General features: G+C 44.8%; 1 protein-coding gene across 1 annotated transcript in view; it reads right to left on the bottom strand.

Moving 5' to 3' along the window:
* Nucleotides 1-27,237, bottom strand: part of LOC144792123 (uncharacterized) — a 219,945-nt gene that overhangs the window by 136,019 nt on the left and 56,689 nt on the right. Inside the window, exons 2-6 of the mRNA XM_078666998.1 lie at nt 21,133-21,297; nt 11,920-11,968; nt 11,673-11,822; nt 5,687-5,759; nt 4,974-5,168 (exon numbers count right to left, since the gene is read on the bottom strand). Of these exons, the coding sequence (XP_078523124.1) occupies nt 4,974-5,168; nt 5,687-5,759; nt 11,673-11,822; nt 11,920-11,968; nt 21,133-21,297 (632 nt within the window). The remainder of the gene's footprint in view (nt 1-4,973; nt 5,169-5,686; nt 5,760-11,672; nt 11,823-11,919; nt 11,969-21,132; nt 21,298-27,237) is intronic.

Raw genomic sequence — 27,237 nt, 5'->3', positions numbered from 1 at the left:
AAATGTACTTATTGAATTAGCATTTGGCTTTCATATTTACTGGATTGAGTTTCCTGCCGATAAAACGTCGATAACTTTAACACCGGTCCTTGATAATATGCCCCCTAATTTGTCCCTAAGAGGAGCTAGGGCATTTCTGTAAGGAGGACAAAACAGAGGAGATTGAATCACTAGAGAAGTCGGCCCCTGTGATACTTGCCAAGAAATCTAATTGTTTGCTAAGAAGTGTGCAGACTTAATGGATCAAGTTGCGTGTATCTAGGTAGATCAACATATCTTAGACAATACTGGTGAGATGCTGACTAGGCTGGGTGGGAAACAGCCATTACAACGTGGGCTTTACACCACGCTACCATTACGACGCAGCAATCACAACGCAAGTCGTTACAACGACTTGCGCTGGATGGCGCTATATACTAAGAAATGGTACAAAAGGGGGTGGTGATGGACGGAGCATCTGTGCACAAGATGGCAGTGAGACTGTTTTCCCTAACAGTGACATCCCTAAAGCTGATCAGAGGAGACAAAAAACACTCACATGGAGAAAGACTAAGCAGACTTCCCTTTAGCAATTTGATAAGGTCCTTTTTTCTGCAAGGACCTGATGATTAGTATTTCTGAGCGCTGCCATTTGGTAGATGGTGGTGAAGGGTGAAGGGTGGGACTGGCATCCTTATTACTCAGAGTCAAGTACTGAAAGTGTTAAACTTGGCTCAGTTTTGTAGAGCCAAAGCAGAACGGATCCCGGGATATCCGAGGCAAATGTCCCAAGCCTGCACAGATGTGGCCCTGTAGCCCCTGCTTGCCCCATGGCTCACGAATGGGATCTGACATGGCTCCTCCCACGGGTACAATATCAGCGGATAGTTTGCAGGGAGGACTGTGAACTTTTGGGGCCTAAATTTACGTGCTACCAAGGATCTATCCAGGACTAATTTTGGGAAGCAAACACAGGAATCCTAAGAGGGCTAGAAGACACCATACACATCGCCTTATTCATACTTGCATTGATTATAATTCATTACAAGACCTGATGATTGGGGAGTAACCTCAAGTAATACCAGCTGGCCCCCGCACCTAATAGTTGCTACCTCCCCTGAATTTTATGTGTTCTGCATTACGTTGCATGATAGAAGTAAACTACATTTTCTTAAATCCAAAACACCCTGAACATTGATTTATTGACAGCAGTTACATGTTTCACAGAAGTTCTGAGCTTCCACCTCACACCACCTACCTTAGTAAGACATAGACTGCTGGACTTAACTGCCCTGAGGGTCAAGTGATGAAGGGGTTTTCTTGGGGCTCAGTTTGGGGCTCAACAATAGGGTAAAGCTCCAGTAAACCAGCAGCAACAGGGTATTATGTTTGCAATCTGAGCCCAGCCCCCCCCTGTTTGTAATGGGACTCCTGAAAAAGTTCCCACAGTCACCAAGTGTCAAGAAGGCTGTGTGGTCATAGGAATAGAGCATTTGGAGGGCCTGTGCTGAAGTGTTTTGACATTTCATTGCAGCATAACTTTGAGCATTGGTTAGGATCCGTGCTGATGCAACTATAAGATTAAATAAAATAAACAGTTGATTTTACTTTTAAATGCATTGTGGATCAGAGAGTAATTCAATAATCGAGAGGGGGCATTGTCTCATTCGCAGGGAGAGATACACTTTATATTTGTGGTTCTCGTAGAATGTGGTATGGACAGTTCACAAGCCACTGGTGGATTCATTTATTCACTACAGGAGAAGAAAGATCACCCTGAGAATATTGTGAGGTTATATCGGTTGCAGGAGTTCATATTATGCCTGGAGTACATGCTGTGTGCTCAAAATATTATGGTTGATTTTTTATTGAGTCTGTTTTGAAGAGAAACGTTTAACAAATGTGAGGAGGACAAGGATGATTATGTGGTTGAGCATGTAACAAAGATGAATAATGGTTATTTGTCCAAAGAGGAGTGGATGTGTAGGGACTAGCCAGGAAAAGGAAAGAATCTTGAGAAGTTTTACCTTATTTAAATGTGGCTGAATAGTGGAGTTAGGAAAGTGACATGGTGCACAGGAATTGTTTGTTGGCAGCACCAAGGGTGCTAAGATAGGAGTTTGCAACTGGCACATGTGGAACAAAATTGGTGGAGTGCAAGGAAAAAGGAGGGTGGGAATGGATTTTTGTTGGTCAGGTTTGGTTAAATGTGGAAGAAAGTATGGTCCGGGGTTGTTATGCCGGTGCCCTGAGTGATAAATCAAAAACGACCGACCATTGTAGGCTTGCTATGGCTAGTGGAAACACCTGTGGTACTACGATGAAGGTGGCATTGGACCTTCATGGCCCATTTGTTATACTGGAATTGATGCTAGTGTATGCTTTGTCCTTGATGGATTAGTGCTCGCACTGGCCGAAAATGAGATTTATGGTTCTGAGAAAGTGTCTGTTCAAATAGATTACCCTAGGGTATGGCTATGTACAATGTTGGCAAGTTGGCATCAGCAGAGATGAAAATATAGCTTTAGAGGCACAGGCTTCAATTTAAGATTATTATTAAAATTATTATTTTCTTTACCATGGACAAGAACACTGCAAGGGTTCTCTGGTGTTGAAAAAGAAAGAGAACTACGTAGAAATGACAGGGGAGAACAGAATTGACAAAACAAAAAGTCTTTCAGTAGTCATCTGTAGTACTCATCTGTAGGCTAGGTGGTCATCAAACTAGTCTGATCCTTAACTGGATTGCATTCAAATGTTTGGACATCAGGTTGCGAAAAACTGTCCCACGAGTTGTGTTTTCTTCACACAAGGCACAGTAAACTAGAAAATGTTGGATGACTTTAGAGAACGGGTAGGAATGTAAGGCACCAGAGAATTCTTTAAATCAGATCTCTAAGCCGTGAAAGGTCCTGAAGTGCACTCTTTGCTAGACTTGGTAGTATAAGGCCATTTGGGCCTCCAAGATTTGATCATGTTTACGCAGCTGGTCCACATGGCTAGGCTCTGGATTTGCAGTTTGTTAAACAGATAACCATGAAGACCCAGATACCAGTTGGTGCAATAGTCCAGCCAAGATAAAATCATGGCATACAGTATAATGGAGCGTTTGTTTGCCAGAAAAAAGGAGAGGCCCTTCCTAGGAGTGCATAAAGTGATGATATGAGACCACTGATATGTGCTGTTACAGAGGAATCCTGATTGATAGTGATTCCTAGCACCTTTCATTTACGGGCAGCAACAGGCAGGCAATCCAGGTCAGGAGGCCACGGCGAATGGTCGTTGCCCAAAAGCAGGCGTTCCCTATTGCTAGGTTTAAGTCTTAGTAAGTTGTGGTTCATCCACAATTGCATGGCAGCCAGGGAATCCTTCAACCTTGATGCAGAATAACAGGCAGGGCCAAGCGATTTAATCTGATCATGAAGTGAGTGTGATCAGTCTAGGGCAGGGCTTTAAGCGCAAAGGATCTGACAACTTGGGAGAAAGGAGGATCATAGATTTTAGATAGTTGAAAAGAGCAGGAGATACTAAGCAGCCATAAGGAACTCTAAAATAAATGGCAGTCTTATTAAAGGTAAACGGGTAATGCCAAAAACAGAGCCAGGTTAGACAAAAAAGATTTAAACCAGGCAAGTACTGCACCCAGGATGCCAACCTGGTGGAGAGGTGTGGTGCAGCGGCCAGGGCAGATGAATTCGGAGCACAGGGTTCACAGTTCGATCCCCGGCTGTGGCAGCTCAGCTCAGCACCATGTGACTCTGGGCAATAGCTCACTTTATTTCCATGACGGCCCTCAGCGCTTTGAGACCCGTAAGGGTGAGTAGTTTGCGCTTCACCAATAAAATTTACATTTTTTTTACAAGCTCAGTCATACAGTTAATCAATATTTCATGGTTTATTGAATAGAATGCAATCTAAAGATTTAACTTGAGCTAGGCTGCTGTGTCGCTTTCGTCTTGAATCTAATCCATTTCTTCTGCTATAGCCACAAGGAAATTGCTGTACTTTTCATGTAGTAATTGGAGAAACAGTGGAATTGGTATGGAAGAAAGATTTGCAGTTGGCATCATGCAAATCGGGAGACTGGAGGTTTTCAACGTAGCAACGTGTTTTAGGGAATATTGTATTACACCTCAGAGTCATGCTATTAGAAGTACATGTAATATTACTCATAATAGGAGTAGGCTACCAAATTGAATAAAGACTGGGTGAAGAGGCATGACGGAGAGTGTGATGGTGAAGATGTGAATTGTGAAAGAAATAGGTTTATTCGACAAATAGAAATGGAACGATTCAGAATAGTATTGGGTACCTGAGAGGAAAATGTGGCTAGTGATCAAATGGATGGTCAAATACACACATTTATTTGGAATGGTGAAGGAAGGTAGAGAGGTCTTTGAATTGAACGAAGGTGGTGTGTGGAACATATTAAAATGAAAGAACCATACACAAAAGCATTCACTTGCTAGGTAAGGAACATTGGGCACAAATTCAACCAAATATACCAAAAGTAGGCATGAATCAGTACCAAACTGGGTGGGTTTGTTGGGGAGTACTGTAAGGTCCAAGAGTATGTAGTGGGTTAATGTGAGGTTGGTTAGTTTGTGTGCAAACTTGGATGTTGGGGTCTCTTTAGTGCGTGTGTGTGTGGAGTTGATATGAGTGTGTGTGTGTGGAGTTGATATGAGTGTGTGTGTGGAGTTGATATGTGTGTGTGGGTTGAGCTGATATAAGTGTGTGGGTGGAGTTGATATGAGTGTGTAGGCTGAGTTGTGTGTATCTGTGATTGGTGTGGGGAGGGTTGAGATTGTATTGTATAGTACTTGTAATTATGGAAGGCAGTGTCAGTTGCTCACTCTTTTGAATTGATTTGACTTAGTTTGGAAGACATTTTGGGAAATCATCCTCAATTGTTCCTCATTCTACACAGGAGCAATAGGACCTCTCTTCTTTTGCAGTGCAGAAGTATAATAAGGGTAAATAGTGATGCTCACCACAACAGTGGGGCACACAGCCCTGGTGGGTCTGATTTAATGATTTTCAGCAGCGCCCTTGTTGGGTTCAACTGGTGATGGGGCGGCTCCCGCTCAGCCATTTCGATAAGCGTGATCCCCAAAGACCACACATCTGCCTTGTAGTCATAAGGGATATCTTTGGAGGTCTCACACAGGATCACTTCTGGGGCCATCCTACAGGGAGTGAGAGATTACAAGAGGTCAGGAAACACCTCTTTGAGAGGAGTCTAGACAATACTTTTAGGAAAGAAACACACAGGAGTTAAAGGGCTACTGCAAGGTCTTCCTCCACTGGCACCCATGTCATCTCCCACCTATGTTTATGCAAAGCCACAGAAATACACAAAGAAAACAGTGACTACCTCATCGTACAACAAAAGAGACAAACAGCGTCAAACAGCCACTCAAATATGTATGCAATATCACACCAAAAAAGGTCAGACAAACATCATGGGAGCATGCAATGCCTACACCCTCTAGCATTCAATGACATGGTTAGACATCTAACAGGAACAGACACTACCCTTTTCATCCAACACACATAAGCACACAGTGTTAGACAAACACACCAGGACCCTATATTGTCCCACACCTCCATCAACAACAAGTCAGGCAAAATAGGGCTTCCAGTACCTCTTGCTTGCATGCCTGCTATGAAACAGCCAAACCCACCTGGTGGTGCTTAAACATACCAATAGGGTGTCCCTATAAATGATGACCGGCGCTGCCGAATCCTTGAGTTCTTCGCGGACACTCCAAAGTCAGCTGTATCAAAAATATACAAGAAGAACTGTTGACATAGAGTAGCCCCTAGCAAAACACAGTCACTAATAACATCCAAGCGTATTACACGAACAGAACCAAAGCAGCATCCACTTAAGGATGGCATCAGAACAGGGATGTTTAGCCTACTAGCCCTGAGCTGGGTTAAATGATTGTGGGGGAGTGTACTACGGGTCTGCTTACCTTGAAAACTGTCAGAAGCAGGAGGTGTAACTGGGAAGACTGTCAGCCCTGGGGAGAGTGGTAGAGGCAGAAAAGTGTAACTAAGAAACTTACCAGTCATAAGAGATTGCGAGAAATTTGAGGGAGAGTCTGACAGCCAGTGCTTAATTTGAGTTGGTGGTTTCCAGGGCTCAGCACCGGCATTTAAACATCAACACCAGCGCTTTTCATGAGTACCAGTTTAGGGCACATTAATTTACAGGGAGATTAAGTAATTTACCCAGAATCACAGGATGTTTAGCCAACATCGAGTCCCGTACCTGGTTCCCCAGCTCTGAAGTCTGCAGCTCTGGCCATTATGGCACATACTCTCCCCACTTTCATAGTTAGCAGTTGGTTCTGTTTTAAGTGATGCTAATAGGAGAAATGGGCTGGTGCAGGCTGCTGCCTGACGAGAACCCCAGCAATTATCTTTTTTTTTTACAAATTAACCACTTCTGACTGCCCTAACAGATTGTGGAGTCTGCCAGCCCAGAAGCGAATGACAGGAGTAGATGGATGTGACTGGGGAGTCTGCCAATCCCGAGGAGAGTTAAAGCTTTTGTGGGGTTTAACTGGGGATTTTACTAGCCCATGAGAGAGTAGGAGGAGCAGGGTGTTACTGGGGAGTCTGCCAGCCAAGGGAAGGTAATAGGATTGGAATCCGCCTTCCGAGAAGAGTGGGAGAAGCAGGTGGTAAGGGTGTATCTGGTGTGCCCGCCCATCCCTCAGGACAGTGAAAGCACTAGAGTGGAGTAACTGAGCCTTCACTGAAAAGGCCTAACAAGGCTGAAGCCAAACTATGGTTGCCTGTGTTCCCTATTGGAATGAGCCTTGCCTGGCATTTCAGGATGGGCTGCTCCCATGCGGAGCAGGGTGAATTCTGATTTACATAAAATGGGCCTCTGTCTTGAGTGGCAAAGTAGGTGAAAAATGATGGGTTGGAACGCCACCCAAATAGAATACCAATGTGTCAAATATTTGCAAGCATTCCTCTCATCAACTTTTGTGTGTTTGATGTAAGTGGGAAGTGTGCCTGTCCTCGGACAGAGTGGTAAAGGCAGAGGAGCATGATTAGGGAAGCTGCCAGCTCTTGGAGAGTAGAAGTAGTGGATGGATGAAAAGAGGAGCCTCCCAGCCCCAAGGAGGGTCATGGGACTGGAGAACTGTTAGTTGGGAGTCTAACAGCCTTAAAGAGAAAATGAGGAGCATAGGAATGTGAATATATAGTCTGCCAGCACCAGTTCTACTAGAAGAATTAATCTACACATGTAGGCAAGCCATTATCAATATACACATTAAAAGAGGGCAAAACTAAAAGCAAAGAAGTCTTACAATGTATTTGTGTACAGCGCACACCAAACGCAAAAATCATAGTAACATCATTTAGCATTTGAACTGCAATTTGTCAGCACTCCCCTAAAGGGCTAAACTCTCAATATAAGTGTGGCTGCACTCGACCAAAACAAGTACATGGTATTCTGAGAGAGAGGTAAGTTGATTGTCATTGGCACATCTGAAGAGGAATGTCAGCAATTTACACTCTTCATCTGCTGGAGCCAATCAGCAAATGAAGGCTGTCAAGTCACTCGTCCGCGAGTTCAGAGGTCGTCGGACAGTACACAGACAAGTGATAGTAATTATATAGCGCTTACTACCCCAGACAAGGTGTTGAAGCTCCTTACGCCGAGCCGGATGCTGCTCCAGGGCCCAAGGTTCATGATTAACCCAGTTGCCACTGGTTGTTGTTGGGTACTGGGATCAGTCATGTGGTCTTGAAGGAGACCATCCCAAGCATTTACTTCAGTGTCTTTATGGGGGATTATGTCAGTAAGAGATAAGTGTGATGTTCGATGGATTAATAGACGAACTAGAGATTCGTTTTTGCTAGGTTGTAGGGTATAGCTATCAAAGGAGGACAGGTTATGATCTTTGAAATGAGGTGTCGGCAATTTGCAGAAATACAATAATAGAGATTAACGTAAACATGCACATGGGTAGGCTGTGCTCAGAGAGAGGAGGCATCCCCAAAAGGATAGAAAGTAAGGAGCGGGCCATTCACAGAAAAAGATGAGGTCACACTGGAGATTACCTCCTTTGGTTGTTCGCTTCTGTAAATAGTTTTAGGCAATACAGAACCGCAGTCCTATTACACACAGGCCTCTGTCTTCTTCTTTGTGCAGGCAATCATGCGCTACATTCCAAATATCAGCAAACATTTTGATAGCTTTGTGATCAGAGAATATTCAACTTTGTAAAAGCTTACATAAGATCTAGATAGCTTTTGCATTTACACATGAAGAACAAAAACGGGTAAATATTTGCTTACTTTATGGCCTTACAAAAAGCTCTGAAATGAATCTGGCACAAATAACCTAACAACAATTGTTGCCAACTGGAGCATGGTAGAAAGCTTACAACATAATACAAACTATGTACGTCTCGAACAGTAGTAAGGTGAAAACAAAATGTAATTTATAGCTATTATGGACGAACGAGACTTGGACAAGAGTGTAACTGTCTTCAGCCCCAAACTTGATCAACTTTACACTACACAGCATGGCCAAAGCTACAACCCAACAGATCGCTCTACAATAGGAGAGGTGGGACACTGCAGGGAGGAGGGGGAGGAGGACAAGAGGAGTTGGGAGGCGAAGAGAGGTGTGTGTAAGGGTTGAGGACTTTCCTTCAACAATGTCACGTGGAATGAGGTTACACAGCACCGAGGCGTTCTTTGGACAGGAGAGCATTAGGTTTCCTAAAGTGGAGCACAGGTGGTGCTTGGCAGACGTCATAGTCCCACTGAAGCAGCACTCCGCAGATTCCCAGGAGGGGGCTTCGCCATAGAAATTAGAACTGGTTGGACCCTAAGGAATCACTACACAACGTATTGGGAGACACCCCAGGGGGAACACAAGAAGCACAGAGGATCAGATCACTTGGATAAAGGCATAAGCTTGCAGAGTAACTCTGGGGCTGATTTACTAATGTTTCACACAACGCAACTCAGCGAGACAACTTGCTGCGCTGCATTGTGTGAAACGCAGAGAGCAGAAATGTGCCACATCTACTTATACAAAGTGCACTTCTGCTTCCTCCTTGCACTGACGCACTGTGTGCTGCCTAGCGCCAACGCAGGCACCCTTGCATCACACATCTTTGCGTCATGCACTGTTTGATGCATCTTGGTGAGTTAAGGGCAGGATTGTTTTTGCTAAGGAAGGGACACCGTCCTGCACAAAAGCAATCCTGAAAGGTACTTTAGTCTCTGTTTGCTGCAGCACACATACAAAGAGGAAATAACAAGGAGAAATAAAAATATTTTCCCTCAATACGCCTAGATGGGGCGAGGGGCACCATTTTGGCAGAATCTCAGATTTACAGACTTTTGTAAATATGAGATTGCATCAAAAACCAAGGGTGGATGCATGGGAAGGCCCATACTACACCCATGTAAATTTGCCCCACGGTGTGCTTGGAAACACATACCAAATGTGGATAAGCACAGGTTGGAAATAGAAAGTGGTTGACACAGGTCAAACCACAAACTAAGAGGTTATGTTATGATCTGCTAAAGGTGTGCTGAGGGAGATGGACACACGACCACATTAGGAAATAACATTTCAGTGCAATATTGTATCTACTTCATGGCTCAGCGCCTGACTTTATAAGCCATTTAAGTACATTCAGCTGTACTCTACAGAATAACAGAAGTGGATGAATGTGCATGGGGTCCCCCAACATCGAGGAGAGAAAGGTTGAGTTAGGGTCAAGGACGTAGTGAACGCCCCACTTTAGAATCTACAGTATGGTGGGTTCTTCTGCCACATTAAATGGTTTAATTGCTCTTTCTGAGCATCCTTGACTTTGGTGGAGAGTCCAAGTTCTCTGTTCAGATGCACATAAATACCGTTCAGGAGAAAAGCATGGGAGAATGGTGGGGGGGCTTAGTGGCTCCAAAGATGCTAAACCCATTATAAAAGAGAGTGCAGATGAAATAATGAACATTTAAGTGAAAGCAGAAACGGTAGGTGCAAAGGAAGAGAGAGTCTGAGGGAAAGAAAGAGTAAGAGGAGGAAAAACACAGGCTATGAAAAAAACAAAAAAGATAACAAAGGAAAGATTACAAAACCTTGTAATGCAGAAGAAAATGATGGAAAGAAAATAAATAGAAAGGAGGCACAACAAATAAGATATTAAAAGTACAGAAAGAAGTCAAGAAGATAGCTGCAAAGAGAAATAGAAACAAAATGAAAGTAAACCAAAAAATGAGCTGGGAGTGCTAGCTTATTTCAGAAAAAAGTCAAGCATTTAATCGTCACGAAACATTCATTTGGATTAATACACAGAAAATATATATTGATATTGAAATAATAATTATTTCAATATCAATAAATATTTTCTGTGTATTAATCCAAATGAATGTTTCGTGACGATTAAATGCTTGACTTTTTTCTGAAATAAGCTAGCACTCCCAGCTCATTTTTTGGTTTACTTGCATGTTTAGTCTGGGGTTGGGACGATGCCCCAGTAGCTGGTGGAGTGTAAATCAATACAACTATTAGGTAATCACCCCTAACAGTGCACCCTATCATACCCTACGTCGTCCACAAGTCTTGTTGTATAACAGAAACAAAATGAAGTAAAGAAGGATTGAAGAAGAAATGGAAAGATTAAAGAAAGAAAAATTGAAGGAGAGAAAGAGGAAAGGATAGATAGAATAAACATTCAACTAAGATATAAAGAAAGAAGACAAGCAAGATGAAAAGATGGAAGGAAAGAAGTACTTAAATGGGAACTAAGGGACAAATAAAGAAAGGCAGTAAGGAAGACTGAAAAAAGTGGAAAATAGAAAGAAAGATGAAGGAAAAAATAAGTGGGTAAATAAGCATCAGAATATAACAAACGAAGACAGACAGAAGTAAATTAAAACATAATTCTCATAAGGAATGCAGGGGACAATTGCTTTGCATGCTTGCTTCACTGACTCCCTCAGTGCCATTTGGGAATGTTACTCAAAGTGGGAAGGAGGTGTTTTATTTTTCCAGCTACTAACTTGGGTGAGTGGAAGGAGTAAAGCACAGAGTGGAAGTATTAGTACTGGAGAGAATGCGGTAGGGTTATTTACTGAGTGAACTTTTATGGTTTACTGTACGTGAAACTGAATAAAGTTTATTTTATTTGATTTGATTTGAGTGATACGAGCAAGGTGTTTAGAAGGTAGTTACAGAAGTAACGTGGAATAGAAAACATTGTCAGTAGAATGATGAAGCAGTGACATGAAGAGAAAAGGTATGCTCGGATGCTTAAAAGACTACAATGAGTGAACTACTAAGTGGGTGAGTACTAGGGAATGTGTGGTAGGTAGGAGTGAGGTCCTGGAAGGTAGGAGTGAAGTGCTGAGAAGAGAGGATTCTATGAAGAGCTTAAGAGGGAGTGGGGTGAAATACTGAGCGAAAGGAGTGCAGGGCGGAGGATAGCGGGGACAACTCTGTGTTGAGGTAAGTGTGGGAGGATTGAGCTGCTTAAGTAAGAGTGGTAGAACTGAGGTGTTGAGGAACAAGTGGGCAGTGGGTAGTGAGGTACACGTGGCAGAAACAGGGTGTTGAGGAATGAGTGGAAAGAGTGCAGTGCTAAGGTATGAATAATAGAACTGAAGTGCTTAGGAGACAGTGGTCACTGTGAGATGCTTACCCAGCCGGACATCACCCTCCATGGACAGTAGGATGTTGCCTGCCTTCAGGTCCCGGTGGATGATGCTGTGTCCGTGCAGGTATTCCAGGGCCTGTAAAACCTGGCGACAAACCACTTGGATCTGCGGCTCAGTGAGGCCTCGGTCCAGCTCTGGTCAAGAAATGAGAAACAAGAAGAACACCTGAAAACCCTCAACAAGGAGAACCATGGTGATCACAGAGGGCAGGTGATCGGATTGAAGACTTACCCAACATCACCGCATCTAGGGCACCGCCCTGGCAGAACTCAATCAGGATCTGAAGGGAAGACCAACATCTGGCATTAGAAAAGACTGCTCACCAAGACTGGCATCGGTCCAGAGACAGGCATGTGATCAGGCTCCAGAACAGTCACAGGCTATGAGGCCTGCTGTTAGAGCGTACAAGGACACCAGGCCTAGTGCATGAGCACACATAGGACAAGGTGTCTCTATTAGAGCACAGAGATATGGCAAGAAGCCAGAAATCACATCAGACAGAAACTAGTATCAGTGCAGGAAAAAGGAACTGGTTTGGCATGATAGCACACACAGGGAACAGTCCTGGTAATACACCATGCACATGGGAATGACCTGGCATGGGGACTGGTGCTAGATGAAAAGCACATACACACAGAAAAACACACACCTGTACGCCACTGTGCACAAAACCAGGTCTGTTAGGCGAAGCACTCACAAATATTTCGGGCAGGAGAGTTCCCTAAATTCCTTTGCAAGAAAATTCACGCAGGGGACTCCAGTGGCGGCTCCTAGGCTGTGGCGGAGGAGCGTCGCCCCACTGCTTTTAAGCAGTGCCAAGTAGAAACATAAAATTATAATTATTTAGAATAAATTGATAATAACTTATCATTTTACACTCCATGTCCTGCTACTTTGCAGGCGGATGGGTGCTCAGGGCTCCTTTGCTCTCGGAACAGGAGAGGAGTGGCTTTCCCACTCCTATGTGTGCAATGACTGTTTGGTCGTCCCTCTCGGACCGCCCAAACCAGTCTTGCGCACTTTCCCTGTTCTCCATGCAGGCTGCATTACAGCCTGCATGGAGAACATGCTCACCCCTCCAGCCCCTGGCTGAGTGTCGTGTCATGGCACTCAGACCAATCACAATGCAGCATTGCAGCATTGTGATTGGCTTAGGGGAGGGAGGGAGCCTGGCTGCCGGCTTCCTGTTCCTGTAGTCGGAGGCAGGAGAGCAGTAGCGGACCCGGACTCAAGGTAAGTTTATTTATATTTTATTCCACCCCCGTCTGCCACCCTCCGCACCCGCCCCATCACCTGCCAGCCGTGCCAGCTGCCACTAGGGAACTCATCACTTCTCAAATTGTCGCTTCAGGTGGTTTATTGTAAAGGAAATCTTCCACATGCCCAGAGTATCCCACAGCTTGAGAAGCCAGTCAATATGTTCTGCCACTTAGTCCATACCCCAATGAGCCATGAGTACCTGTCTGGCTACACACAGCACTACAGCATTAGGGAGGCCGAGAAAATATAGCTAGGGAACTGGAGTAGGCCCTTGTTGAATATACGGTCAATGCCGCCCAGCACCGACTCGCAGCAACGTTTGAGTTTGGGGCAGTGCCAAAGCAAGTGTGTCAACTTGCCTGTGGACCCACAATTACACTAGCACATGGGGGAAGCACTTGGATTCCACTTCGCTAGGTGTTCTTGTGTGTAATACCAGTAGTGGGTCATTTTGAACACTGCCTCCTTACCTGTCGCACTAGTCGTAGAAATATGCGCCTTGCAATAAATGTCCGCCCATTCGTTATCTGTTATTGTACGCCCAACTTGACAGGAGAGGGCACCCAAAGCAGCATTTTGCAGAGTTCAGATAACAGCTGTTTGTCATCTGATTTAGTGATGAGCCATTTTTCGAAAAGAGTAATGGCCCAAGCAGCGTGAGGCCCTAATGGAGGGCTGGGCGACTTAATAGTGAATGTGGCTATAGTGCCAGCAATTTTTTTTTTTAAACCTTTATTTTTGATATTTCGGAACAAAAAAAGGTACATTACATACAGCACGAGGGTGACCCATGATGACATATATAGCAGGCAATGAGATATATATAACAGAGTTGCAAACCTTACAAGTATACAGTAGTTGTACACAAGGGCATTACAAACGATGGTATAAACATTGCAGAATCTAAGACTTAGAGATGGCATATACAAGAATAATGGGATGGCTAATCATTTCACCATGCTTAATCGTAATGTTCAACCTTTGTATATCTCTGATTGTTCGGCAGTGAATTATTATCCAAACCAATATCTACCAGCAATAAATGGTTTATTCATCATCCTCCATACCCCGCTCCATATCTGGGATCTCTCCTGCAACTTGACTCGCTCCCATGCGTATTGTATAGTGTTGTAGGGGTCCCCATACATCTTTGGGCCTGGATGTAATTGGTTGAGTCTCAGCATATATCCCACTTTGTTCCTGACAATGTACCATATCTTGCATCCATTCCTTAAATTTCAGGGCTCTCCCTCTCCCCCATCGACATGCAAGTCTCCGTTTAGCCAGCAACATAGCAACATCTAGAAATTTCCTACACCCCTTAGGTATGTGTGCGGTATGTCCCAATAACAGAATCAAGGGGTCTTTGTCAAACCTAATATCTAGCATGTCTTCTAGGGCTTCATGTACCTGTGTCCAATATTGCCCTACACTGGGGCACACCCAAGCCAAGTGTAGAAACCCAGCCCCAGGGCGTCTGCATCTTTCACAACAATCAGTATCTGCAAGTTGGAACCTGTATTTCCTTTCAGGGGTGTAATATATCCGTTGTAGAAATGTATAATGGATGACCTTAAATCTACAGCGAGATGATATGTTCCCTGTAATTCCACAGCAGTACTCCTAATGCTCATCAGTGATTTCTCTCTCTAAGTCAGCACTCCAGTGCCCGTGAGCGTCCCCTCCACCCCTTGTGTTTGTGTTCTAAGGCTACTATATATTCCGGATACCAGATGTGTGCCATCAGTGTTGCACAGTACAACATTCAAGGGAGACAAGCAATCAGGTTCCCCGTGGAAAGTCCGGGAGCACCTTCCTCATACCCTCTCTCAGTCGCACATAGTAAAAGACCTCCAAGGGCTTGGGAGTGGTATCCCTAAAGAAAAGCTCCATAGAACGAAGCTCGCCACCTGAAAACAAATACCCCATGTAGCTATGTGAAGGCGCCTACACATATTCTGGAACCCAGTTTCCTGTAGTAGTACTAGTCTTGGGTGATAGGTAGTGGAATACGTGGCGCATACAGCAATGTTACCTGTAATATACGCGCTATACGTTGCCACGCGTCAATCGTGCAGGACACCGTTGTCAGTGGTGTTTCCAATGTACTAGCGGGACCATGAATAATACCTCTTAGAGGGTACGGCCTAGCAAGCCAATCTTCCACAGCAAGCTGGGGCATATACGGTGCGGGTGTTATCCAATGATAAGCATAGTGTGCTTGCGCACTGAGATAGTAAGCTTCGAAATCCGGAATATCGAATCCCCCTTTATTATATGGTTGCGCCATAACAGCCCATCTAAGCCTCGGTTGCCGCCCTTCCCATACTAATCTGATCAACTCCGACCGCAATGTTTTAAAGAAAAAGCCTCCCGGGTAGTACGGAATATTAAGAAGATATAAAAATCAAGGCAGTATAACCATTTTGATAAGCGAGACTCTACCAGCCATCGATAGAGGTAGGGATATCCATCGCGTAACAGTCTCAGTCAGTTTCGTGACAGCCGTACCATAATTTATCTGCAACGTTTCTTCCCTATCCCTGGATATCTGAATTCCTAAATATCGAAAGTCAGAATGGCACCATTCCAGGGGAAAATCTAGTGGAAACTCTAATACTGCAGGCGTTATTGGAAAGAATTGCGATTTCCCCCAGTTTATGGCAACCCCCGACAGCCTACCAAAGACCAAAAATTCACGCAGTAAGGCATTTAAATTATTTTGAGGGTCTGTAACATAAAGCGTTACATCATCAGCATAAAGAGAAATAGAGATTTGGCGCTGAAGGCACTTAAACGCACTGTCTTTATGTAACTGTCTTATTCTACATGCTAGTGGCTCTATCGCAATTGCAAATAGGAGGGGGATAACGGACACCCCTGACGAGTGCCTCTCGTTATCGACAATGATGCAGACAGATGGCCATTCACAAGTATTTTGGCTGTAGGTTTGTTGTATAACAATTGCATCCAGGACAAGAAAACAGGGGGGAATCCCATCTTCTGTAAAACGATAAATAGATATCTCCACTCCACAGAATCGAACGACTTAGAGGCGTCAAGAAACACAGCAGCAACCGGAAACTCCGGCGCCACTGTTTGTATAAGGGAAAAGAGAGTGCGCAAGTTGTGGGTGGTCGCCCTACTCGGAACAAATCCCGATTGATCTGGGAGTATTATTTTCGTCATCAGCAGGGACAGTCGAGTCGCCAATACGTTAGCTAAGATTTTTGCATCACAATTGATTAATGATAATGGCCGGTAGGAATCACATACCTTAGGGTCCTTACCCGGTTTCAACAAGGAAGTGATCACTACTTCGCGCATGCATTGAGGCAGTATCCCTATCTCCAATGATTCTTCGAACACTTCCCGCAATACCGGAGCCATGATGTCTATATAACACTTATAAAACTCTGCAGGTATCCCGTCTAGTCCAGGCGCTTTCCCATTTTTTAGGGACATTATCGCTTCTCTGATTTCTTCCTTCACATCATCTCAACACTATCAACCGACCCTTTGTTGCGAGGGAAAAAATCCTTTATTTCTTCTCCAAGTTCTTCCCTAAATACTGTGTCTAGAAGTGCAGTGGGTTGAAGACGCCAAGCAGGCCTAGGACGATCATATCCAGGCATCGTCAATGTGACCAGAGCAGGGCAGTGATCAGAATATGTCCTGGCCAAGAGCGTTGCACCAGTCAGTCCAGTAGCTAGGCCTTTGGACATCAAGCAGTAATCTAGTTGTGCCCATGTGCCTGTATAGGAGGTGAAGTGAGTGCCTTCTTGCCCCGTGGGATAAATGTGTCTCCAACTATCTACTAGCCCTCTCTCCTCTACGATACCCTGCAGTGCCTCTCTCGCCTTACTGTTGTAATGTGCCAAGCCATCCACCCTATCTCGTGCAGATACCAATGCCACATTAAAGTCGCCCCCCATATGATGTGCGTGGAACCAATATTCAATATTTTGCCCCACAACATTGTGAAAAACTCTGGCGTGTCTACATTCGGAGCATAACAATCGGCAACGGTGACCGTCCCATCTCCAAGCCTCCCCTACAATATAACATATCTCCCGCAAGGAACTACCAACTGACCAATAAGCGTAAACGGGACATTTCTTTTAATCAATATAGCAGTGCCCCTAGCATAGGATGAGAAGGATGAAAACAGTCTGATATCCGCCCACCTGCTAGCAAAGGTATTACGAGAATGAGGGAGTATGTGCGTCTCTTGTAATAGTACCATTTGCACCTTGTGGGGATCCAAATAATCTAACACCGGTCTGCATTTTCTTGCATCTTTAAGCCCTCTAATATTCCAGGATAACATTGTGAGAGTCGAATCAGGCCCCTCGCCAGCCATGATCATTTACGATACCTATATAACAGTTCCGCACACCACGTAAAGGTTTTGTCATTCCCCATAAATCAAAATTGTCCGTCATCTTACCTTGTGTACCCACACATATCATTCCATATCCAACTCCCATCCCCCCTCCCCCACCCACTGAAACATCCCAAACATGCCAGCATTTCCCCACCCCGCCCGCCTCATCCCAAAAACTCAACCAGGGCATACTGCAGTAGGGGTACTCCCATTGGGGTATCTCACCAGATAGCACACTCAAGCCTTGCCCCTAAACAGGAAACCGACTAAAATCTTCAGTGCCCATACAGTGACAAGGGTGTCCAGTTCAAATCAGAAATGTGTTACTCAGTCCATCATGTATATGGTAAGCATACAAACAGCGCCCCACAACTCTAGTCAAAACAACATGAGCAAAGCAAATATATAGCTATTCAACATATGAACAGAAACAACATGTTCCTTGCAAGTTGCCAGTTGCTCACGCATTAGAATGTCTTGCTGCATCATAGCACATCCCATCACTCCACATCAGAAAGTAGCGTCTCGTCTGCATCCGCCTGCGCTGTAGTTCGCGCCCTTCGACTTTGCAGTGCCTTCAGGAATTTTCCCACGGATTGAGGCGTCGTGTGTATGGTCTGTTTCCCTTGGTGTGTCACTCTTAGCCGTGCAGGATACAGCAGTGCGTAGTCCACCTCTTTTTGTCTAAACTTCTGTTTCACACCATTAAATTTCCTCCTCTCCTCTTGCACTCGCATCGTGAAGTCAGGGAAGATGGTAAATGTGACTCCCTGGTAAGTGAGTTGTTTCTTCTCGCGGGCCACCTTCAAAACCACGTCTCTATCTCGATAATTTAATAGACGGGCAATATTAGGTCTAGGAGGGGCCCCAGGAGGTGGTCGCGGTCCGAGGGACCTATGCGCTCTTTCAACCTTGAATTGAGATGAAAGCAGTTCTTCGCCTGTTATCGCAGCCAACATCCTCTCAACATACTGCTCCAGCCGGCCCGTGTTGGTGCTCTCTGGTATGCCTAGGATGCGTACATTGTTCCGTCTGCTACGAGCTACAATGTCTTCGTTCTTGGCGTCAATAACACGCATGAGTATATCCATTTGCGTCACAGCCGTTTTTAGCGGTTCTGTGACATCTTCCGCGTCGGAGATTTTTTGTTCAGCCTCTTTAATCCGAGTGTCGTGAGCTTCTATCTTGCGAGCAATGGTATCCATACGTGTGGTAAGGGCGTCTACTTTATCGACGATTGTGGCAAACCCCTGGCGCATTTCCATTAAGATGGTTTGCATATCAGTATTTGAACCAGGGGTGTTGTCAGCCATTTGCCCCGTCTCGTCCTTCTCGCTCTCTGTCGGTGCCTGTTTCGCTCCTCTTTTTGTCTCAAAGGTGAGGCGCGGTTGCCGTGCGTCCAGTTTGCCCATGGTACAGTACTGCAATTCCAGGGGAAGGCCCCTGTGTCACACTTGAATACTATGGCAATATCTGACGGAACCCAACAGCACGTGGGCCAAGCTGCCGAGGCCTCGTCCCCTGACCAAGGATAGTCCAATACGACCCCCGCCTGCAAGACGATAATCCCAAGGCGTTGGGACCCAGTGACGATACAGCAAGAACTAGGCCACTCTCAGTAATGTGTGACTCGAATGTCTCTCTCCTAATGCGTTTGCAAAAGTGTTTCCAGACGCAGCGTTCAAAATGCAGCAGAGACACAGTTCATCCCGGGTCCGGGACCTGCTCCAAACCAAAATGTCCACCGCGATCCTTCTAGCCTCTCCAGCGTATGCATTGAGTAGCGATGCAGCAGCTTAGCTGACCATGCTATCCCGGCAGGCAACCCCCCCTCAAGGCCTGGTCAGGGAGACAGACCCTCTGTGCCTCAGGAGCTTTAGGTTAAAGTAAAAATGTCCCATGGAAGTCTTATGCAGAAGGAAGTCGCCTCCACTGTCGCAACACAGGCTGCTTTGCCGTCGGCCACCACTCGCCCAGATTCAGCCCGCCCTCCTGCAGCGCGGGACTCGATCTATCTGCCAGGCGTCTCAGGACCAGGGCACCATCGCCGCCATCTTGTCATCCAGGGAGAACCAGTCAATCAGAGTCCTGGCATATCTGCTAGGTCATCTGCTACCAGGGGTCTGCGAGTCACCACACAATACCGTCAAAGCGCCGACAGTCCACCACACGCTATCCCTGCTTTACTCACAGTACGCCGTTCTCCGCAGTGCGTGCACTTTCGTTCGCGCGGCCCGTCCGCCACGTGGGAACCTCGGTGCTCGGGTGAGCCTCCTGGCTGCCTCCGGGCTCCACACCTCAGGGCGACCTATCCCACAGGGAGCAGCCGGTACTCAGCTCTCTTGCAGCGCGAGCGGTGGGAAGACAAGGCTCACTCCGCTACTGCCCCCAGTTGTCCTCCATTCAGCAGCGCGATTTTAGGGCGAAAATCCAGGCTGGGAACACAGGATAATTTCAGGATATTTCTCCGGACTGCGGGAGCCTCACGTTGCCGCGGCTATTCCGCAAGAGCGCCACCTAGCGCCCCCCGGATATAGCGCCAGCATTTGGATTCTGGTATCCCATAACCAAGTCTGTGTTGGTCGAAGGACATCAGGTCCTCTGGGTTGAAGAAATCACCAATTTGTTTACAGTTAGCTTGCTGCCACGCGTTAAAGCCCTAGCCCTTCAAAGCCGGGGGGAAGTAAGGGTTGTTGATCACTGGTGTGAGAGGCGATAACGGGGTGGTTAGGCCTCAGGGAGGTAGAAACCCTATCCCAGGCCTCCAAAGTGGCCCTGGTCAGGCAGGCACAACAGGGGAGCAAGTTTAAAAAGTCTCCACATCATGAAAAGTATTAAAGCATAGTTTTGTAGTGGAAGGATGCCCTTGTAGTACAAAACCTATGCTTGACAGAACGCACACACCCTTGCACTATGGCACTGGGTTGGATCAAAAGTTTGTCGAATTCACTCATGTTTTTAAGTATTTAATAAGTGATGCATCCATGCTTTTGCAATTGAACAGGATTTGATAGTTTCCATGCTCCCTGCACAATGGCGCTTTTTTCTACTATTGTTCCGTTTTTTTAGCCCCTTACCTAAGTGAAGTCTTTCTAGCATCAATGCTTTAGGTTGTGCACAATCTTGGAGGTGGTCATACATCCTGAGCAAATGCTCATGGTAGAATATTGAATGGTATAACATATTTGGGGCCAGATGCATCAAAGGGGTTTGCCCATTCTGTGTCTATGGGAAAATGTGTTCATGCATATGGCCCTTGATGCTTTTGAAGCTATGTTTTCTGAGACTGTCGTCAACAAACCCTCATTTGTTTTTTTTTTGTTTTGCCTTTATCGAGGGGACGAACAATCATACTTTGTTCCTCGATGGCTGCTCTAATTCATACGACGACTATACATTTGTCGCAATCCAATTTGTACCAGCTACACGTTGGTAATTTAGCACTCACTGGTTCATTGAAAATCCAGTTGGGTAACCTCTTTGCTGGAGATCACGCCAGAGTACTGCACAAGGTCAGGATGAACTGAATTATTCTGATTCTTGTTGAATCTAGTTTTAGCTCTAACCATACTGTCTTCATAGCATTGTTTTGGCCAAACAATTGTTTGCCGACACATGATACCTGATTTGACCTTAGGATAAAAAAGAGGCATTAGGGCCGGCATCATTGCAAATGCAGGAAAACAGGACTGTAGTAGAGTAGAGCAGACATATTTTCCACTGTCTGGGCCTGCAGCAACCATAAGCCAGCAGACATGTAATTATAAAGTTACACAAATGACAATGCCGTGACTCACCCACAGCTGGTTCTCCCAGTATAGTGCCTCCAGCAGTTTCACAATGTTGACGTGCTGGCACTCAGCCAAGATGTCTATCTCCACCACATGGTCTTCGAGCTGCTCCTCTGTCGGTGCTTCGATCACCTTAGCTGCTGCCAAGCACCCAGTCGCCTTGTTCTCTGCCTGTAAGAGACAAAACATGTGGGAAAATGCAGCAGCCAATCATCTCCCATCTTCAGAGCCACAGCGACTGAATCCCCAAAAATTGTGCAAGGCTGACTATGAGTACTTGCAGATGGAACCTGGTGATTTTAAGAGTTCCTGTCAATCGTACCAGGGTAATTATAAGAATCCTTATCAACAGCAAATGTACTGGAGGTTATAGTATGTGTTTTTATTAATCGAGTCAGAGTAATGGCATGAGTCCTCGTCCATAACACCAGGCTGGCTACTAGAGGTTACATCAATGGAGTCAGGGTGGTTGAGGGAATCGCCATCAATAGATTCAGGGTGACTGTTACAGTTCTTCTCATTGAGCTAGGGAGATTGCAAGAGCCCACAGAAGCAGAGTCTGGGTGATTGTACAAATACTAGTAAACGGAATCAGGATATTGTAATAGCCCTGGTCAATTGAGCCAGAGTATTTGTAGGAATCATTATAAATCGATTCAGGTTCATTGTAAACGTCAGTAGTCATATTAAGTGTCTTCGGTAGTAGTGCTAGGATGTATCTAAGCTTCCTTCTCACTGGAGTAGAGCGATAGTAAGTGTCCTTGACCATGGACAAAGGAAATTGCAAGAGTCCTCGTCTACATATAGAGTCATCACCATTGGAGTTGGTACAATTATAAGAGTCCATCTGCATTAGGCTAGAGCCGTTATATAAGTCCTGAACAATGGATTTAGTACGTTGTAAGAATTCTCATGAATGGAGCAAGGATGAGTACTACAGTCTTTGTAAATAGAGTGATTGGAAAAGTGCCTGCTAAAATTGTTAGAGTGAGTGCAAGATTACTTTTTAATTAAATCTAGTTGATGTAAAATGTCTTGTAAATGGAGTAAGGGTGATGGCAATAAGAGTCCACATCAGTGGAGCCAAGCTTATTTTAAAAATGTTCTTGGTGGGGGGCAAGAGTCTTCTAATATTCTAACAATATCATGATTTGAATCTTGTACGCATCTTGAATTCAATTGATAAACCAGTTTTTGCTGTTATAATTTATATTTTAGAATCTAGATAATTTTAGTTATATGCATTTTTAAATCGAAATAAAACATACATTTTACAAATGACTTTTCTTCATCAACGGAGTGAGGGTGATAGCTGAAACCTTGTCAAAGGAACTAGGATGACTGTAACATATTTATCATTTAAAAAAAGCCAGGATTGTTATGGAACCTATTTTTAGAGCCTGATCGAATGTTGCAGAGAACAATTAAATAGGAAGAGGGTGATAATAAAAGGGAATTTCTTAGTGCAGTTCAGTTAGGCTTAGCAATGTTAAAAGGTATATGAGGAATGCTACTGTTGTGTCACTTTAGAGTTTGTTTTTAACTTGGGACCAGTATGGAAACTACTTGTTTACATGAGATGATGCTCAAGCTTAACATGAATAAATACAGTTTTCAGCTTGTGCAGGAACAATTAGAGTTATGTTGTGAAATTAGAGATGCATTTAAAGCTTTATATATATATATATTTTGTTTTTACCAAACCTTGTGAAGTTGACCTAGGATTTAGATTTTGGGCAAAATGTTGAATTCATTTTTTAAATTTTTTGATGAGGTGCCCCACAGCGCACATCATATAGGACAATGGCTTTGGAACAGATTTATCTGGTGGGCTCTTTCCACTCATCTGATACTGGGTTCTACCCACCACTTTTCCTCTCTTTAGACTCCACTGTATTGTAACCCTCATTCCTTACTCCTCCTCCCTGCCCTGGTTTCCCCTGCTCACTTCCAATATGGACTGTCTTGAGCTCTTGACAACGCACTGAGAGAGCATGTGCTTTGTGCCTCTTTTATGTTGTGTTGTCAAAGCTGCTAATTTAGAGGCTGTAGCTCAATTTACCTGTTCTTTTTCCCTGTTATGTGTATTGTTTTTCTCCATCAGGTGTGTCATTTCCCCTTCTCTGTTACTGATTCCTCCTCCTTTCCTAACTCCAAGCTTCACCATTCTGCTCACATACTCACCACCTACGAGGTGTGGAATTTGATATAATATCTACCTGTCCATGGGACAGGTTGCTTTATAAATCTACTTGTAAATCTACTTGTCCTGTAAAAACATCCACTTATCCCTTTGGTGCCACGTAGTGTGAGGACACATTAGGGCAACAAAATCTCATCATATGAGAGCTCTGAAAATAGCCTCTCTGATTATGCCAGGACTCATACTATAGTAGGGTTTGAATGCTAGCAAATCACTGATTTTGCCACCTTGCCACTCATCTACGTACTGGGGTTGAATGTATGATGTTACAACACATACATTTACAACGCATGCACTTACAACACAGGTTTTTACATTGCAAAATCCCCTACAACGCATTCCATTACATCGCATGACACTACATCGCATTTTGAAAAACTACCTATACAACGCATTCCATTACATCGCATACTACCTTTACAATGCTTACCATTACAATGCATACCATTACATTGCATTTAAGGTAAGTATTGGATAGTATAGGGGTAAAAATTACTATTCTAACTCCAGGGGGTGCAACAGTAGGATAAGTCTTGTATAGTGTAGGAGTAAAAATTACTATTATAACTCCAGGGGGTGCAACAGTAGGGTAAATGTTGGATAGTGTAGGGGTTAAAAATTACTATTCTAACTCCAATGGTATGCGTTGTAATGCCTGTGTTGTAGTGACATGCGATGTAGGGTCATGCGTTGTAATGGTATGCGTTGTAATGCCTGCGTTGTAGTGTCATGCGTTGTAAAGGCTGTTGCGATGTAATGTCTGCGTTGTAAGTGTAGTGCAATGTAATGGTTGCGTTGGAAAGGTTGTTTCCCACTGGGGTTAGCGGTAGCTGTAAGCATAAGTTTCAAGTTTCTAAGTTTTTGCAAACCTACTAAAGTGCATGTTTTAGAGGTTTTTACCAGCTCTTCTCTAAACTTTTCACATACTGAGAAAGGTTGTAAATGTACTCCTGGCAAGGGCAGAAGCAAAAATTCTTCCAAGGTTGGAAAAAAAGGGGTTGGGGGAAAGTGATCTTGTAAACACAGCAGATTGGCAAATGAACAAATGTACACATACATAGTTTCTTGTGTTACAATGCAGTTACAAATATTTTCTAAGAGTACCATTTCCTGGCCTACTTCTGTAAATTCTTGAAATTAATGAAAACTGTAAATCTGCACTAATGCAAGGACATATACCATGGGCGCACCTCTGTGACTTTCTTTAAGAGTTGGGCCCCAAATTAGGTCTACCGTTAACCAAGACCTTTTGTTTTTATTACAATTTTATCTATCTATCTGTCTATAAAAGGCTGAAAACCAATTTCGGACCTTTTGGCTTTGCCAATGCTTGTAAAAAATGTTGTTTCCCATAATCTTGTTGAAACTGGTTGCACTAATTTTCCATTATGGATATTTTTGGAAATACTAGCATGCATCAACACATTCTACTAAATGATGCTTCAAAGAAATGGTACCTAAAATTTCAAAGGAAAAGCCTTAGACTGGATACGATCTTTCCTCTCAGGCAAAACGCAGAGAATAAGACTCCGACCCTTCCTCTCAGAACCAACAGAGATCAGATGTGGAGTATCCCAAGAATCCTCCCTCAGCCGCACTCTCTTCAACATTTACCAGGCCCCCCTCGCAACCATTGTCAGAAACCACAGGCTCAACATCGTCCCCTACGTCGACGACACCCAGCTCATCATCTCCCTCACCAAGGAACCCAACATCACCAGACTCAACTTCCAAGAAGGGATGAAAACTGTCGCGACCTGGATGAGCAACAGCTGCCAGAAGATCAACTCAGAAAAAACAGAAGTCCTCATCCTCGGCTCCACCCCTTCCGCATGGGACAACACCTGGTGGCCCCCTGCACTTGGAAACCCACTAACCCCCCCGGACCACACGCGCAACCTCAGCATCATTCTCGACTCTTCACTCACCATGAATTGCCCGATCAATGCCGTATCATCTGCATGCTTCAACACCCTCCGCATACTTTGCAAGACGTTCAAGTGGATCCCCCCCTGATTCCAGGAAAACTGTCATCCACGCACTCATCACTAGCAGAGTGGATTTCGGCAATGCTCTCTACGCCGACAAAATACTCCTCTGCAAACTCCAGACCGTCCAGAACGCCACAACCAGACTCCTCCTCGACATCCCTCGACACAACCACATCACCCAACACCACCGCGACCTCCACTGGCTACTCTTCGAAAGAAGAATAACCTTCAAACTGCTCACACACACCTACAAAGCCCTCCACAACACCAGACCCCAATACCTCAATGACCGAATATCCTTCTACGTCTCCATGAGAAAACTTTGTTCAGTCGACTTCGCCCTAGCCACCGTCCCTCGTTTCCACAGGGCCAGAGCAGGGGGAAGATCCTTCTCCTACCTAGCAGCCAAGTCCGGGAGTGAACTCCCTCTTCACATCCGACGAAGCTCGACACCAGCAATTCAGAAACGACCTCAAGACCTAGCTCTTCGAATGACCCTAACGGAGCTGCTCACGCCCCCCCACCAGCCTGCCTCAGCACCTTGAGACCCTCATGGGTGAGTAGGTGCGCTCCACAACACCCTGATTGATTGAGTAGTTTAGAAAAACGCTTTCCCTAGTTGCATTTTTGTGAACATTTTATTTTGAAAGGAAAGAATCATCACTTTTGATTTCAAGCTTCTGCAAATATTTGCATCTAATCAGAGATCAGTCTGGGAGCATTAAACGTAGCTTTATATTATTAAACTCTGCAAAAGTGTGTGCCCATTTGTATACTTGACCCACTACCAGTAGCGCAGTTCGAGCTTACAATATTTCTTTGTAGCACTCACCCTAATAATAAAGGCTTTGTATTAATGAACCATAAACAGAAGTTCGAACAACGTTAACATATGGGCACAAATATTTACCTTAACTGCAGACAATGCCCTTCTCTGAGACATAATGTACTGTAAACTGGCAGCCAAAGGGTTTGTGCTGCAGGGTGTTGGGCCTACTTGTCCCAAAGACAAAATAAACATGAAACCTTGTTGTCCTTGACAGACACGGTTGGGGTGGTGCGGGGAGAGCGGGGTCACGGGAGGGGGGTCCCGCGTCTTTTCAGTTCCTACTCTCCTGCCTCTGGCAGGAATAGGAAGCAGGCAGCAAGGTTCCCTCCCCTAAGCCAATCACAACACTGCATGCAGCGCTGTGAGTGGTCTGGACGGCGCCCACCCAGGGGCTTATGGGGTGGGCATGTTCTCCATGCAGGCTGCATTGTAGCCTGCATAGAGAAGGGTAAAGTGAGTATGACACGTTTGGGTAGCCCGAGAGGGCAGACGAAACAGTCTCTACGCACTTTTAGGAGTGGGCAAACCACACCTCCACTGCCCTGCTCGGACAGCAGAGCAGCCCCGCCCACCTGCAAAGCAAACATAAAATGGTAACAACTAAAAGTTATTACCATTTTATGTTTCTGCTTCTCACACGGCTAGAAAGCAGTGGGGCGACGCTCCGCCACCATATTGGAGGAGCCGCCCCTGGTCCTTGATCGCAAACAATATGTTGTGGGCATGTGACTATGGGAATTCCACACCCCTGCTGCACCTGTTACTCCTCCTTGCCATGATCAACACTTCTCACCCAGCTGTGTGGGCCTTCTTTAGTCCCCAATGGCACTATACAATCTCATTGCCAATGAAGTGCTTTACAAACGGGTAGGATGTGATCTCTATGATTAAAGACTATTCCTCCACATGAGTCTAAGGTTTCTTTAGTGTGTCCAGGCTTTTATCTTCTTTTTTTTTGTTTTAGGAAATTAACTATTCATACATTGGCAAAAAAATAGGCTTACCACCACACTAGGATATTGTCACAATACCATCATTTTGTTATAGATGTATTCACAAAGTAAATATTTTTTAAGCTATTTAGATGG

This window comes from Lissotriton helveticus, chromosome 11, assembly GCF_964261635.1.
Source record: "Lissotriton helveticus chromosome 11, aLisHel1.1, whole genome shotgun sequence".
NCBI classification, from domain to species: domain Eukaryota; kingdom Metazoa; phylum Chordata; class Amphibia; order Caudata; family Salamandridae; genus Lissotriton; species Lissotriton helveticus.
The sequence above is the reverse complement of the archived record's forward strand: the minus strand, read 5'-3'. Positions and strand labels throughout refer to the sequence as shown.